This window comes from Arvicola amphibius, chromosome 8, assembly GCF_903992535.2.
Source record: "Arvicola amphibius chromosome 8, mArvAmp1.2, whole genome shotgun sequence".
NCBI lineage: Eukaryota > Metazoa > Chordata > Mammalia > Rodentia > Cricetidae > Arvicola > Arvicola amphibius.
The window spans coordinates 3,540,892-3,557,123 of NC_052054.1; the positions used below are offsets into that span (position 1 = coordinate 3,540,892).

At 52.6% G+C, this 16,232-nt stretch overlaps 1 protein-coding gene across 1 annotated transcript in view; it reads right to left on the reverse strand.

The window, feature by feature from the left end:
* Nucleotides 1-2,884: 2,884 nt before the first annotated feature.
* Rps6ka2 (ribosomal protein S6 kinase A2) overlaps nucleotides 2,885-16,232 on the reverse strand; it is a 142,988-nt gene continuing 129,640 nt past the window's right edge. The window contains exons 15-21 of the mRNA XM_038338882.1: nucleotides 14,494-14,583; nucleotides 12,785-12,943; nucleotides 10,613-10,774; nucleotides 8,708-8,784; nucleotides 7,892-8,009; nucleotides 6,715-6,852; nucleotides 2,885-5,926 (exon numbers count right to left, since the gene is read on the reverse strand). Of these exons, the coding sequence (XP_038194810.1) occupies nucleotides 5,801-5,926; nucleotides 6,715-6,852; nucleotides 7,892-8,009; nucleotides 8,708-8,784; nucleotides 10,613-10,774; nucleotides 12,785-12,943; nucleotides 14,494-14,583 (870 nt within the window). The 3' untranslated portion in view covers nucleotides 2,885-5,800. The remainder of the gene's footprint in view (nucleotides 5,927-6,714; nucleotides 6,853-7,891; nucleotides 8,010-8,707; nucleotides 8,785-10,612; nucleotides 10,775-12,784; nucleotides 12,944-14,493; nucleotides 14,584-16,232) is intronic.

The following is a 16,232-nucleotide window of genomic DNA, read 5'->3' on the forward strand; positions in this document are numbered from 1 at the left end:
CCTTCTGAAGGCACACTCACCTTCTGAGAGCACACTCACCTTCTGAAGGCACACTCACCTTCTGAGAGCACACTCACCTTCTGAAGGCACACTCACCTTCTGAGAGCACACTCACCTTCTGAAGGCACACTCACCTTCTGAGAGCACACTCACCTTCTAAAGGCACGCTCACCTTCTGAGGGCACACTCACCTTTTCAACTGAAATTCAGGACTGAAAAGTAAATCCTGCTGGATCTGGTCTCTGGGTCCTGAGTTTTAAACACCACCATGGAGTGTGGCAGCCTGTGGGTTTTGTCCAGTCTGCTCATGGCCAGGGTTTCCAATTCTATCATCAACCCCACACTCTGGGGCAGAACACAGGAGCACCAAGCAGTATGGCAGATGGGACCTGTTCCTAGTTGGTGCTGACAGCATAGCTGAGCTTAAGCTGGTTTTGTGATGAGGTGACCCTTGCCTAAAATGTGGGATGAAAAGAACTCATGGAAGATGATTTCTGCCTGGTCTGTTTACTTGATGCCTTTTCTCACCAGAGCAGACTGACAAACGTCCACACTGGACAGATGTCACATGTATTTTTTTTTTTTTTTGGTTTTTCGAGACAGAGTTTCTCTGTGGCTTTGGAGCCTGTCCTGGAACTAGCTCTTGTAGACCAGGCTGGTCTCGAACTCACAGAGATCCGCCTGCCTCTGCCTCTCGAGTGCTGGGATTAAAGGCGTGCGCCACCACCACCCGGCTGTCACATGTATTTTTTAAATTTGATATTTTGCAGTTTTATCTTGAGGTAGAGTCTTGCTGTGTTGCCCAGGCTGGCCTCCGACTCTTGGGTCCAGGTGAACCCCTGCCTCAGGCTCACAAGTTGCTGGGACCACAGGTGGGTGCCACTGTCTTAGGTCCTGGTGTCTGGCCATGAAGGGGTCAGGCAGGTAAAAGGATAATGGTGAGGAGGTGGCTGTAGAAGGAGCAGGGCCGGGGCCTGGTTTGTGCATTGATTCCCCAGCTGCCCCAGTACCCAGCAGCCTCCTCTGCTCTCCATCCCTCTCCTGCAGGCTGGCCACCTCGGCACGCTCTGCACCCTGCGGGCTGTTGTTTCTTCCTCTGCGTGCCACCAGGTGCCTGATTCTCAAGAGTTAGAACCACATTTATGACCAAGCAGAGAGAACTCCCTGGTCAGGTGACTTGTACCTGGAAGAGCCTCACAGTGTCAGGTCTCTGGTGGCAACAGCTGAAGGTCATCTGGTCTGCTTTGTAGGAGAGATTTAGCCATCACACCTGGAAGGCCATGGCCTTAACTACTAGAACTCCTGATTCCTGAATTCAGGTGATTCCCGAGTCCCAGAGTAAGGTGGGACACTCTGAGACTTGCTCCCAACAGACCTGCTGGTACCCTGTGGTTTCCCAGGGCAGACAATTGCCTGAGCTTTAAGAAAAATGATCTCCAGAGGCACATATGCAGAGGGTCATTTGCCATCCTCTGGAGACAGAGGCTGCTTGGATGCAGCTGAGCTCAAGAGGGTCATTGTATGGACAAAAATAGCACAAGGTACAGTGACGGCCCAGCACAAGCTGCACCTTCTTCTCCTGGGCTCAGCAGCAGATCCATAGAGGACACTCAAGTCAGCATTTGGGATTTATAAAGCCGCTCACTGTGCGGGGGAGGGGGACAAGTCTCTTGGCCTCTTGCACATTGCTGTCACAGCTATTTTGATTCTTGACTCACTCTCCAAGGACATCTGTGGAGCAGACCGTGTAAGACATTGACTTGCCTCTCTACACAAGGGCAGGTGAGCTCTTCGTCCCGTGTCTTTGTAGTCAAAGCTCACGTTGGTGTTAATTATGGGTGGGTTTGCTTATGGCCCTTCTTAAGGGTTGATGTTTCCTCATCTAGAAGTCCCTAGCTATGATGTAAATCCACCTGACTCTTCTTATAAAGCTTATAAGACCCTTGGGATGGCTGAACATACGGGGCTCACACTGTTCACTGTGTGGTCTCTTCCCGGGAGGGGGGGCAGTTCAGGAACCTGATTAGCATCTTCAGGACTGGCAGGCTCCCCTGGTGGACTGCAAAAGGGGCAAAGGCCAAGAAACTGCAGCCAAGAAAAGACAGAGGCCCAAGACTGGAAGCACCCACCCTCCATGGGATTTAGCAGGTGGGATGGGGCTGCTCTGCCAGTACCAAATCCCTGGAACTCATCTCCAAGTTAGACTGGAGTCAGAGACCAACAGTGTAGGCTCATTTTACACCTAATGTAAGAAAGGAAGGAGCTGTGAGGTCAGTAACCCAAGAGCGACTCTTGGTTTCCTGCTTTAACTTCTACCTGCTCCCAGCCTAACAAAGGAAAGTATCTCACACACTCACATTACACACATTTAAATGTATATAATGTGCTAGCACACATGTATATATATATATATATATATATATATATGCACACTTACTTGCATTTGTGCAAATATGCCCCCAACTCATACCTTTCTACACATGCCTACAAACATATATACATAAAGCTTCCATGTGTGCACATATTCTCGAACATTCATGTCTGTTCATTTTATGTATAAACTCACACCACACACATGGCTCTGAAAGTGGAGTGGATGGTATTCTGAGCCATTTTCCCATGTATACATACGAATGGATACAGACACACACACTCAAGTGGATAGACCCATGCTGCTCATGCTAGTCCAGCTCCCGAATGCAGGTGCACACACGGAAGTACGCAAGGCTGTGAAGGGGAAAGGACCCCCCACAAAGTTTGGTGGCAGTAGACGTTCACAGTGACCTGGAGTCAGTGGAAGAGACAGAGGAACGAGGGCTAGGCCCAGGAACTGTTATTGGCAGTAGCATAGAAAGTGCAGAGGTTTTGCTACTCCAGAAAAAGATTACACTTCATAAAATCCATGTTTATTCAAAAAAATCTCATGGGAAAGTCTGGAAAGCATAATAAATATCTGTACAGTGGCCGCCCATCTCAAACACAGAAAACGTGGACACGGAGTGAGCTGTAAACGTCACTGCTGAGCGTGTAAATCGTGTAAAGCAGTGCCAGGCGGGGGCAGGGTGGACAGGGGTGTGCCACCTGCACGGATGAGCTATGCTGGCTTCGCCTTCCACCTTTCCCTGCCACACAGGGCCCACAGAGTCCTTTTCCACTCCGGGTGTCTCACAGTCTTGCAGGCAGTGAAGAGTGGCAAAATTCGCCAGAAAGGATGAAGAGTCCTAGGTATCTTCTCCTGGGTTTGAGAGAATCAGTTCAACGCAGGGAAAACCCCAAGGGCATCTTAAGGAAGAACACCGTTTACAAATACTGCCAACGTTAGATAGCACGAGATACTATTCTCACTTAAAAAGCCAGACAATAATCCCCCAAACTGGGGCTTCTAGGTAGTTTAAACCACACATTCTGACTGTAGGAGAGTGGACGCTCAAGGCTCGCCCACCAGACTTCAGGGAAGAATGTGACAAGGTCCCCACCCCCACTCATCATGTTCTCATCCCAGACAGGTCAGGGGCTGCCAGTGGGATGGTCCCAAAGTGACCACTGGGCAGGGGTAGAGGAGGACTGGGATATAGGTGGGGAATCCCCATGACAAGTTCTGTAGCTTCCAAGACCCACACGGGGTGACAGTGGGCTGCGGGGGAGCTTGTGTAGCGAACAGAGGGCCTTTTATTGTGCTGGGTAAGGGCTCACTGGGGAGGTGAATGCAGGGGACACTGGGGCTACATGCCACAGCCGTCTGAACGGGGGTTCAGATCATCCCCCCCCACATGCTCTTTAGGCCGCTTCTACCGAAGATTTCAAGTATTGTGTACTGGGCGAGGGTGGGAAGGTCGAGGTATGTCACTCTCAACAGAGCAGGGCTGAGCCAGCATCCTCTGCAGGTGTGTGACACGCGTCACAGACACGTTAGTGACAGGGTTTGGTGTGAAGGCCTCCTCCACCCCATTGGTGAGTGAGGGTAAAGGCAGATAACCTGACATCACCAAGGCGATGGGACCTTGTGACCAGCGGGGACACACGATGCTCACCTCCTCAGCAATGCCCTCAGCGTTCTCTTGTTCTTTCTCTTTGATAAAACTCATAGATTTGAAGCTGCAAACAAACCTAGACCAAAGGCCGTGGGCAGCTCGTCCGTGATCCATGCCAAGAGGCCCTTGGAGGATTCTGGGTCTCCTGCTCATTTCTAAGAGGACAGCATCTACCAAAGACTACCCACTTCTCTTTCTCTCTAGATTTCTATCTGAAATGGAAGGACCCAGACCTCAGAAATTAATAGGGACACCGTGAACATGGCACACAGTCACCGACTGCTCCCACCCTTTGTAGTCTATAATTCCCAAATGAAACGGAGCCCAGTGGAGTAATTAAAGCTCGTGAAATGAGTTTACACTTTGAGGTCTGAAACACGTTCCCCGCATTGCACTGCAGGCGGGTGCTGGGTCCTAGAGCTAAGTGAGGTACAGAAGAGCTGTGGCCGTTTGCTGTCTTCCCAGTGCACGCTCGCTGCGACCAACGGGGGCTTCCTACACCTCCTGGGTGGAAGGGTTGGCCTCAGACTGGCAGTTTCTGAGCCACAGTGGAGTGTCCTCTGACCTGAGCCCACTATGGGGGTATCCTTGGCACCCCCAGAGAGACTGGAGGACACACAAGTCCCTCTTCCAGGGCTAGGCTGAGTGGGGCATGCCATGCAGCGAGGGTCTCACTAGCTTACTCTGCATGGAGAGTCCCCACACGGATTCACCCTGAAAACACTATTGGTGCAGTGTGATTTTAAAGACAGGTCTACACAACAGAAACAAAATGCAACACAGAACCACAGCCTGTCCTGGCACCTCTTGCCTCTCTGAGGCCAAGGGGCTCAGGTGTCTCTCCGGCCCTCAGTCAGGCTAAGAAAGAACTGGGGAAGGAAATACAGTTCCACTTCCTCGGTCTCTCTGCGGACCAGGAAACAGAGACTGAATCCACTACCCCCACCTCAGGCAAACCCGTGCACAGCTGCCAGTGCCAAGTGGCAATGGTGGAGCCCCACACGCTCAGTGTTCTTGGGGCCAGAGTGCTAGGGAGCGGCAATGCAGTAGGCACTGGCTCTTCCTGGCAGCTTCCCGGGGCTCCCCTCTCAACTGTCATGAATCTGGCTCTCAAACAGACTCAGTCACCCCGACTCTTGGGTTGGGTGCTTCCGTCCTGACAAGTGAGTGACAGAGTCGAGAGGCTGCCCAGCATCTCGTTTGTGAACCAGAGGGTGGTGAGGGATTCTTTGGGTGACTTTGGGCAGAACAGGCATGTAAGTTGGATGCCATCACACAGCCAGTGGTGACATCAGACCGGTCAGGAGCATCCCGCTCTTCTAGGGCAGCTTTGCGGTCCCCGGGCAGGGACCATGCACCAACATTCTTAACGTCACAGCAGGACACCCTTGTGAGAGGCTGGCCACTCGGCTGACTTCAGGATGGCAGAAATGCTTTGCACTGAACGTAAGCCATGGCGTGAAAAGACTAAAAGCCCTGAGCGAACTCAGGCAGGCTCCAGCAGGGTGCTATGAGGTGACAGGTTCATTTGGTTTCACTCAGGAGAAAAGGAGAGCGGGCGGCGGCGAGGTCGGCACAGCAAGGCTCAGACATCCTGGGCAGGACCCTCACCAGGGCTGCAAAGGAGACAGACAGCCAAGGCCAGATCCGTCTTTGTGCTGGAATCATGGTCACTCAAGTGCCCATAAACAGGACCTGTGTGTGGCGTCCGGGAGCCTGAGAGGACGTTGGGCAGGGAGGCTGAGGCTGGAGGGCAGGCCTGGCCAGCACTACAACCTGGTGGATGTGAGTCTCTTCATGCCTCTGCGCTGGGCTAAGCTAGACGACAGCACAGGCTCCAGCCTCGGTGCCTGTGGGGTCCTGTTCAGAGCAAAGTAGGTGGCTGCCATGGCACCCTGTAAGAGGAAGGGGGTAGGTGAGCATGGTGCCCATCTACTCGTGAATGGGAAGCTGAGCTACAGGACCTGGAGAGCCTCAGTTCATGCCCCGATAAAGCAGGGGAGGCCTCCCTCCAGGATTACTGGTGTACTGAGGGTGGCGGGCATCCTGCCGTGCCCACGTAATCAGCCCACAAATGGTGGCCACTACCGTGACACCCAGGCACAGTTAGGGCTTGTGCCTTAGGAGTATCTAAGACTGGAGTGGAGTTTCTGGGAAGGGCATGCCATCATCTTACTGCTGACTGGAAGGCAGACGTGTCTGGGGGCCGGTTGGGTCCCCAGGAATTCATGGCCAGCGTTTCTTAGGCTCTGCCACTCTGAAGCAGTCTGCACTAACTTGGCAGCTGGGCTCCTCTTGGTGTAGCTCCACCCAGTCAAGACAGACCCAGGATGGACTTCTCACAGGACTGGGTTAGGACTGCATGCACTCCTTAGCAGGGAGGTACTGCCCGGACTGCGAAGTTGCCCGACAGGGATTGCTAGCACGAAGAGACTTTTACAGACTTCTGGTCCAGAAATGAGGGCTCTGGATTATAGGGCTGCACAACCATGGTACCCAACACCACCCCTACACCATAGCTGCCATTCAAACACAATTTCTGTACGTGTGCTGAAGTGAGACTCGTGCACCTATAGCTGGCGACTTCACGTGCTACAGTCTCTGCTCACCAACGGTGAGGAACTATCCTCAGGGACTGCTCAGGGATTCCCACGCCCACCGCCAGGGTCTGGCCGTTAGGTACCTTCACTAGATGGACGTCTTGTCTGCTCAGCTGACTCTGGGACAGGTACTCTCTGTTGACAATCCATGGGTGTTTTAACACTTGAACTGCTGTGAGGCGCTGCTGCGGGTCCACGTGAAGCATCTTGGAAACAACGTCCTGCCAAGGGTTCAGAGGGAAGAGGGAGTGTGGTGTTGGGCTGGCAGGAACTGCCCAGGAGAACAGAACTATATATAATTTGGAGGTGATTCTTTGCATTTTGGGTCAAATCTAGGTTTATGAATATGTGAATGTATTTAAAGTGTCAACGATTATTGACTTAGCAGCAGATAGAAGATTTTATAGTAAAGGTGTTTCAAACATTAAACGCCACACATAAGCTGCTGAAATACTATTTTAATAAAAGCTTCTGCCTTCTATAAACTCAGGGGATACCATGCACTGGAACAAGGCACTCAGAGCTCTTCTTTCTCCTTCATAACTTTTACAGCAACACAGAAGACAGGCTACTGACACAGCTTACTGGGGTCAGAATATAGTGTACTTTTCCGGCACTGGGTGGAGCCTAGCACCTTGCAAACACCAGGGGCTTGTGCACTGACCTACACCCTGAGCCCAACAGTGTACTGTTTTACTACAGGATTTGATGATCTCCACCGAAGAAGACTGGAGTGGGAGGATGGGCAGGATGGTGACGCTGGTGGGGAAAGTGTGCATGCCAGGCCAGCCCAACCAGAGACTTTACACCAACACAAATGTGCTGCAGACATTTAGGGGGGTCGTCCGGAACCATCCCTACAGAGGAGGCAATTTGGCAACAGAGGCTCTGAAGTTAACTTGCAGGTCTCTTCTTCCTCAGGGTCCTGAGCTGCCAGTCACTCTGCAAACTTCAGGCTTGCAGCCCTGGTTGCGGCAGCCAGTTCCCTAACCGCTGCTCCTCTGTGGGCTTCCCTAGCTGTTCATGTCTACATTTTTCTGTTTGTGTCTCAGTCCATGCCCACAATTCCTATTAGTTCTGCTTCTCTGCAGAACTTTACTACATTAGCAACATGAAGAAGGTAATTGTTTTTTAAATAAAAAATTTGAAACACTGTGAATAAGTCTATAACGTCTGGTGGCATCTCCGGCTTCCTCACAAACAGGATACCTATCGCAGATCCTCCAAGCCTGGGAGGTAAGAACCGGGAAATATACTCACTTTGGCTGCATCAGATATGGAGTCCCAGTTCCCCCCAGAGAGGGCGTATTTCCCACTGCCAATCCTAGCCAGAATCTCCTCGGGGGTATCATCTGGTCCGTTGGCAAAAGGGGTGAACCTGTGGGGGAGGATTGATGGCACTGAGCTCACGGCTCCACCTGAGGGCTTTCTGCTGGGCGAACAGAAAGTCTGCCTGTTTCTCCCCGAGTCTAGGGCTCAGGCTAAGGAATGGTGTGTGCCGTAGTGCCATGCTGCCTGCCCCACTTGGTCAGTGCTGGAAGTCAACAAGACGGGCAGGGGAGTCCACTCTCGTGTGCACAGTTTCCTGGCCCTTTCGGGTCACACTGGTGCCAGGATGGCAGGGAGTCCATGATGAGAGAGTGGTTCAGTGGCTGAACACCTGAGAAATGAAGTCTGAGGGACCCAGGTGTGGCCCCACCACCAAGTCTTGGCTCTTGGGTAGACTGGTTCTTGAACTTACAAAGGTCACACCACGCATGTCAGGTATAATCCTTGTCCACCACCCGACATCATACATACAAGTCAGACATGCATCAGCATACACCTCCCGAGAAGAGGAACATGCAGCTCTCCTAGTGTTTCTGTCAAGAGAATGGCTCAAGTGGCAAGGGAATGTAGGGGGTTGTCTGCAGAGGGTATTTGTTTATGGGCTGAGTTTATAAAGACCACACAGCTGACTGTCCTTGTCATTTCCTTATCCTACAGGGTTTGAGTAGTCACCCTAACCCAGATGGGCTGGTGTGTTTACACACAAGCACCAGAAGGGAAGGGTGACGCCCTGGGGCCCTCCATTACCCAGCCAGCATGGTATACAGCAGGATTCCCAAGCTCCAGACATCACACGCTGCGTCGTAGCCTTGCCGCTTCAGGACCTGGAAGGGCAACGGGCAGGGTCAGAATTGCGCTGGGCAGCTCCAGTTCAGAGTGAATGGGAAAAAGGCAGGGCGGGGCCATCTGCTGGGTCAGCCAGTGCTGCCTACCATGTTATAGCATAGCCCCTGCAGAGACAGGGTGGGGCACAGCCAGGGCAGGGCCATCCGATAGGTCAGCCAGTGCTGTCTACCATGTGGCATGGCCCCTGCAGAGACAGGGTGGGGCACAGCCCTTGCCTGACATATGGCGTGACGGCAGAAGTCTTGCTTTTTCATCTACCATGCCATTCAGTGCACGTTCACAGTGCGGGACAGCCATCCTCCAGAACCCTTTTCCTAAACTAAAGCTTGTCTGTGTTAAATACAAATTCCCCACAGGCCAACCCAGTCTCTGACAACCACATTCTGCTTTCTTTATGAATCCAACCTTGCGAGGAACCTCACCTACGTGGAATCATGCAGAGCCGTCCTGGAACGCACAGCATAGGCAGGAATGACCTTGAACTGGTCACCCTTCTGTCTCCACCACTTCAGCACTGTATGTGGCACGGTGCGGGGCTTACGCAGTTTGTGTTTCGAGGTATGAGAGGCCATATGGTATTGTCCAGGCTGGTCTCCAGCCCCTGAGCTCTGGTGCCCTTCCTGCCTCAGCCTGGTAAAGTCCCAGTGGAGACCAGGTGTGTGCTACTGTACCCTATGTCTTAGCTAATGGACTACTAAGGGGGAAGAATTCTGATAGTGTTGTATGGGGGTGGCTGATGGACATGTTCACACTTGAGCGACAGGGAAGAGCCCAGCCTGATGCTCACGGGTCACTGTACATTGCTGCGTTGGCCTGAATGAGGCATTAGAACTCTGTGTTCAGTTTCTTTCCAGGCGAGGGTGAGTTATGTGCTATGGTGCAAGACAGGTACTAAATGCTGAGTAAATTGCAACTCTGAGTCACTGGTTAAATGACCTCCCGAGTCACGTAAATACTGACTTTGCTTTTCTCTCCTCGACTATGAAACACGGCTCTTGTATGCACTCTGTCAGTACTAATAACGGCCAAATGAGGCGCAATCGAAGCTTCAAACAGCTGATTCCAAAGGGGTCGAGGCTGCTCACATGCCTGAACAACCCCCGGGTAACCAGATACGGCTGCCTAGTCCCTCTTTGACCTGAATCTGCCTGAGTCTCACTCGGCAAAGCGCACAGCAGTGTCTTCCTCATAGGATTCGGAGCAGACCTGACAGTTCCACTCAGGAGGCACAACACAGGGCCTGAGCCTCTCCGACTCCATCAGCAAGGCTAGCCCCTGCTGCTACCACTGTGGTCCCACTTTACCACCAACTCACGCAAGAAACCAGGCTGACGCACCACCACAAGTATCCATGGCAGCAGAAGCCATTGGAGTTGGCCTCGGGACGCTGGCCAGGGGGGCGAGGTACCCTTTGGGGATCCTCTAAGGTAAGGGATGGGGAGCAGAGTGGGGAGCACATATGTGAGCATTTGGGTGCACACTGTTGTGGGCTCCCATCCCAAGTTGCACGGATTCTGACTGTTTGTCAAGGAAACACTAGAGCAAGAACCCAGTGCATGAGCACCATATAAGTGTTCCTGATGGATGATAAGATGCACAGGGTGACTGAGTGGTTCTGGCTGATCCAGAGCGACCATGTGCTCTCCTCCCTCCACAGCAGGCTCTCCTTCACGTCTCCTGAGGACATGGCCGAGTCCATGGTGCTGCCTCAATGCCCCAAGATCTCTAGTTACTATGGTAACAGGAAAGGGAGTGTGCTTCCCTCAGCCTGACTACGCTGTCTTCCCTGGGTTTGGGGGACTCTACCTCAGGCGCCACAAAGTTTGCTGTGTAGCAGGGAGTCATGAGTAATCCGTTCTCTGCTCGCAGCTGCTTGGCAAACCCAAAGTCACAGATGCGGATAGATTCAGGGTTTCCAGACTCATCCATGTACAGGATGTTACTGGGTTTCAGGTCCCGATGAACAACCTGGAAGGGGAAGCAGCAGTCAAGGCCGAGTGGGAGAGCAAAGGAGCCTATACAGGAGGAAAGGGCTACCTGGGAACTGATTCCCAGAGCAGGTTCCATGGCGGGAGAATAGTACTGTGCTCTTCTGAGGGGCCGCCCTATCTCTCATCCCTGCTGGTCACTCATAGCCAAGGACCCACAGAGTCCACCTTCATACAGAAGGACAATATGATGGAATAAAACCCATGCTTTTCCAAGATGCAGGAACAGCTGCTGGCACTATGCCACAGGAGGGCCTGTGGCAGGCAGCTCTGGTTACAGAGATGAAAATGGTCCCATGAGAAAATCGGCCCATGGTGGGGTTCTGGGGTATGACAGTGCATGGCCCACTTGTCACAGGGACCACAAGCCCAGGGCACTGCTATCCCAGGTGCACACAGGGCACTGCTATCCCAGGCACACACAGTGCACTGCTATCCCAGGTACACACAGGGCACTGCTATCCCAGGTACACACAGGGCACTGCTGTCCCAGGCGCACACAGGGCACTGCTATCCCAGGTACACACAGGGCACTGCTGTCCCAGGCGCACACAGGGCACTGCTATCCCAGGTGCACACAGGGCACTGCTATCCCAGGCACACACAGGGCACTGCTATCCCAGGCACACACAGGGCACTGCTGTCCCAGGCGCACACAGGGCACTGCTGTCCCAGGCACACACAATACACTGCTATCCCAGGCGCACTGACTCTGGCAGCAAGGGGAGGGGCTGAGGGCTGCACAGACTGCACCTGCACCACTCAAGGCCCAGACTCCAAGCATGTCCCATAGTTACAGTGACAGCTGTCATGACAGAAGGGCCAGCAATACCACAAAACAAAGCAGCTATTTAGGACACTCTGAAGGGACAGAAGACCCTTGTGCAGATACGCAGTGTGCCGTCATGAGGTCCCAACTGTCCTCTTGCAGAGCAGTGACAGGTTCTGCTAAGATCGATGTGATACACGCGGGCAATCTGGCCGGTTCACGGACACTGATGGCAGCCTATGGAGACTGAAGACTCCAGCCCCTTTCATTAGACAGAAGGATATCTGCGAACGCTCACATTCAGGGACTTCTAGAAGCTGGCTGTTGGGAAGCTATGTGTGGAACTCCCGTGGCACGGGGAAGTCACACAAAAAGGACCCACTGTGAGATCTTGGAAGAACTGTGCAGGCTGGCAAAACTGTGTTCACAGTTGGCCCAAACCTGCTTTATGAGAAATTTTGAGGAGAGGGGGAAAGACCAGAGGGGAGGGTGGAGGTCAAGGGTGGGGTGGGACGAAGGATGGAAGGAAAGACAGAGGCACAGGGCGAAGGGAAAGATGGAGGAGGAAAAGATGCAAAAAATTTATTAGGCTAGCTGTTCCCTCCTTGAGACAGAGATTGTGGCCTGGAGTTCCACAGTGTGGCCTTGGTGCGGTTGGCTTTAACCAACCTGTGCTTGGTCCTCTAAGACACACAAAGTCCAGGCTTTAGAACCAAGTCCCTGAGGAGCGTGGTGCAGTCTTGGCCGTCGGAGGCTACGGGAACCCCAGCTGCTACCCTTTCTCTTTAGCTTTACGGATCACAAGTACTGAGAATTCTAAATCTCTCTTTATCAAGGCCAGGGCATCACATTCTCTTTGCTAAAATCTGTGACCTTAGTTCCTGTATACCATGTGTACAGATGACTTCAGACCCGTAGCGGACAGCAGAACACAGCACTGCAAATCACATCCCCTGTGTACGGTGTTCAGAGCTGAAGGACTTGAGAGGGTACAGGAAGTGCTCTGCCCTCCCGCTTGCCTACAGGCAAGTTTACCATGATGCCTCCCCAGCCCCCACTCCTCTGTGGCTCCTCTACAGTCTTGCATCTTCCTCCCTGTGGTTGCCAGCTGCCCCGAAGCTGGTCCACTGCCCTGCCCTGAGCCTTGCGACCGGCAGTGCAGGCCCCACCCGGGTCAGCCCTTGTTCCTTCAGGCTATGGGCACCCTGGCCCGGGTCTTACCCCTTGAGAGTGCAGGTAGTCCATGGTCCTGGCAATGGTGCACAGCACATCACTGGCCTCACGCTCTGAGAAGCACCGCTGACGGAGGATGCGGTCCAGCAACTCCCCGCCGCGCATGAGCTCCATCACCAGGTATACATACTTGCCATCATCATAGACCTGGAGGTCAAGGGGAAGCACACAAAATTCAGAGACCTCTATGTGAGCATGGCTGCTGTCTTCAGGCCCCTGGTTCTGTGAAGGAGCAAGGACTCCAAATGCTATGGAGGACAGAACCTGGGGGCTATGTCCCTAGAAGTAAAATCAAGATGTTTGGCTGTTGTAAATGGGTGAGCACCCATTCCAGCTACACAGAAGTAGCTCTTCTCTGGAGGGAGACAGCTCTGATACCCTGGGGGATGGGAAAGCTGGGACACAGGATACACGGGGGCTCAAGAAAAGCGGCTGAGCTGGGATGTGTTGTAGAGTCATGCTGCTGGTCTTAGAGAGGCAGGCACACCAAAGAGGGGAAAGTGACAGTAGCTACAGCACTCCACAAGAACAATGCTTCTCAGCTGTCACCACGTATGTAATTCCGTGGGTCAAGTCGGCGTGCATGCCCTGGCTCTGCAGGGCTGTGGGGAGGGGACCTGGCTCCAACAAACACACAGTTTTTGCCAATACTAGCTTTAAACTCAGCTTAAAAATGAAAAAAATTGCAAACTGGCTATTTTTGGGTCCTGTATATATAAGGACAACCACATATGTATTCCCGTCACCAAAACCATGGAGCCCATGGTACCTAAGCTTTGAGAACTAGATGAAAACAGGTGAGAGAACCAAGTGCTTATTCTCAGTTCAGTGATAATCATTTAATTGATGAATTGCCAGAACAAGTTACTAAAATAATTTACCTGACTTTGACCTGTGTAAAAGGTGGGGCGCTAATTCGTTTCCGAGCTTATGAACTCACTGTTCTATTTTGAGGTTGGGATGATGATGTCATCTCAGCCCTGAGCTGCTCCCCTCCAACAGCAGAGATGGCCAACTCTGAGTCTGCAGAAGAGCTGGCTTTGGTTTGTGAATCCTCCACGTAAACCAAGAACGCACAATCAGAGCACCAGGCTTGGGGCAGAGCTGGCTCCATTTAAGCTTTTGGATGAGAGACACTTGCCGCCTATGTTCCCTGGGGTTAAACTCTTACTCTGGGAGCTGCTGTCCAAAGGGACACTGAGGGAGTCCCAGCAGATACAGGCTGTGCTGTGGGCGCATGTCACGGGAATAACCCATACCTGCACGTCAGGCTTTAGGGGGTAGAGGAGCCTTGCAGGCAGGCCCAATGCGGCTGATTCCTGCGCTAATGTCCCTCATCAGGGAAGGTTCAAAGGAGTCTGTAAACATGTCCCAGCCAGAGCTGAGTGGGACCGGCCACCCTCACGCCACACCGTCAGGCAGGAACTGACAAAGAACAGCACACGCACGTGATGCACTCAGGTGTTTCCCATTTTACGCTTGGTCACAGCATGCTGTGGGGGGTAAGGGGGACTATCCAGGGGTGTACATACACCCATTATTCATGTATGCACCCAAATTAGGGGATTCCTGGGTGGGACGTGTCTAAGGCACGTGATCCTGGGCGCACGGGGGAAAAAAGCAATGTGAGAAAACTTGCACTATGCAAATGGTGGTGTTTCTGCTGAAGGGAAGAGCTGCTACACAGAGGCACTCACATCTTTTAGGGTGATGATGTTGGGGTGCTGGCCATACCGCAGGAGGATCTCGATCTCTTCTGAGGGGTCCCTTTTGCTCTTATCAATGATCTGAAACACACACAGCACGTAGCACTGAGAGCTTTGCTGTTGGCCTTGTTGGACCATTGCAGATGAGGGACTGAGACCAAGCTTATTTAAAATCTCTCAGAAATGTAGACCTAGCCTCTCCTGTCTCAGCTAGCAAAAAGGGTACAATTAAAAAGAGGAAACCGGGTCTATAATTCCAACGATGAGGGAGTTCGGAGCAGGAGGACTGTAAGTTGTAGGCCTGTCTGGGCAACTTAATGAGACGCTGTCTCAAAGGGAAAAGAAGGATGTAGTTAAGGATACAGCTAGGGATGTAGCTCGGTGACAAAGTACTTGTCTAGAGTGTACAAGGCCCCAGGTTCAATCCCTAGTACCACAAGAAAGAAGGGGTCAGCCTTCAGACATGAATCTCAAGATATCAAAAGGCCAGAGGCAGAGGCAGCAGGGCAGGTGTGGCGAGCTCACCAGGCGCCAGCAGCCAGCACAGTCTGTATATGGCGAGCTCACCAGGCGACAGCAGCCAGCACAGTCTGTGTATGGCAAGCTCACCAGGAGCCAGCAACCAGCACAGTCTGTGTATAGTGAGCTCACCAGGCACCAGCAACCAGCACAGTCTGTGTATAGTGAGCTCACCAGGAGACAGCAGCCAGCACAGTCTATATATGGCGAGCTCACCAGGTACCAGCAGCCAGCACAGTCTGTTTCTACCACTGAACTCTGGCCATAAGCTCCCACTTCACTGAAAGTGAGCCCCCAGTCACTGAGACCTCGGCTTTTCCTGGAAGCTGCATGTCAACCACAGAACCAGGCACCTCCCAGGTCCTCCCAGGTCCTCCAGGTCCTCCCAGGTCCTCCCTGGTCCTCCCAGGTCCTCCTGGACTTGTGCCAGAGTCTGAGAAGGTGCATTTCCCTTGGTGCCAAGACACAGCCCCTTGTGTTTTTGGGTCCCTCTCCCTACCCAGTATTTTGCGCAATGTTGCAATGTCTTGGAATAGCAGACAAAACTATTTAACTCCAGATGGGTGGCTTCCCCTTAAGGTGCCACAAATCAAAGCCTGTCTTTGAGGTAGGAGTCCCTGTGCTCCATGACGGCTTTGCCACCTCTGGAGAGGCTTTGCCTCTACTTGATGGCTCTGCCACCTCTGGAGGAGCCTGGCCTCCTGTTTGTGGTGAGCTGATGGAGAGAAAGGATCCATGTGTGTGACTCAGACAGCACTTAGGTTGAGAATGACTCACAAATTCAGAAATGCCCCCTACCCTCAACAGCACCCAGTGCCCCTGCACACGGGTGTCATCCAGTCCCAAAGCCTCTCTGCTTTGACTACACAGGTATCTCACACCCAACATATTCCCTTCGCGATATTCACGGGCCTGGATGATTTAGTGGTAGATGCACTTTTTCTCAAAGTCATTTTTAAGATAAGGTCATCCGCTCCTAACATCAATCTGGTCTCCCCCGAAGGAGCCGGCGTGGAAGGAACACGAGGAAGCCTTTTGCTGACCGCCAGGGACACTGGAGTGGGAAGCACCACAACCGCATGGACACTGTCACTCATCTTAAGAGCAGAAAAGGAATTAGACATTTTCTTGAGAATGCGTAAGTAGCCCTGGAAAGGAATGGAGACTATCAAAAACCTGACTTCCCAGGGCGGGGAAATGGGTAACGAGGG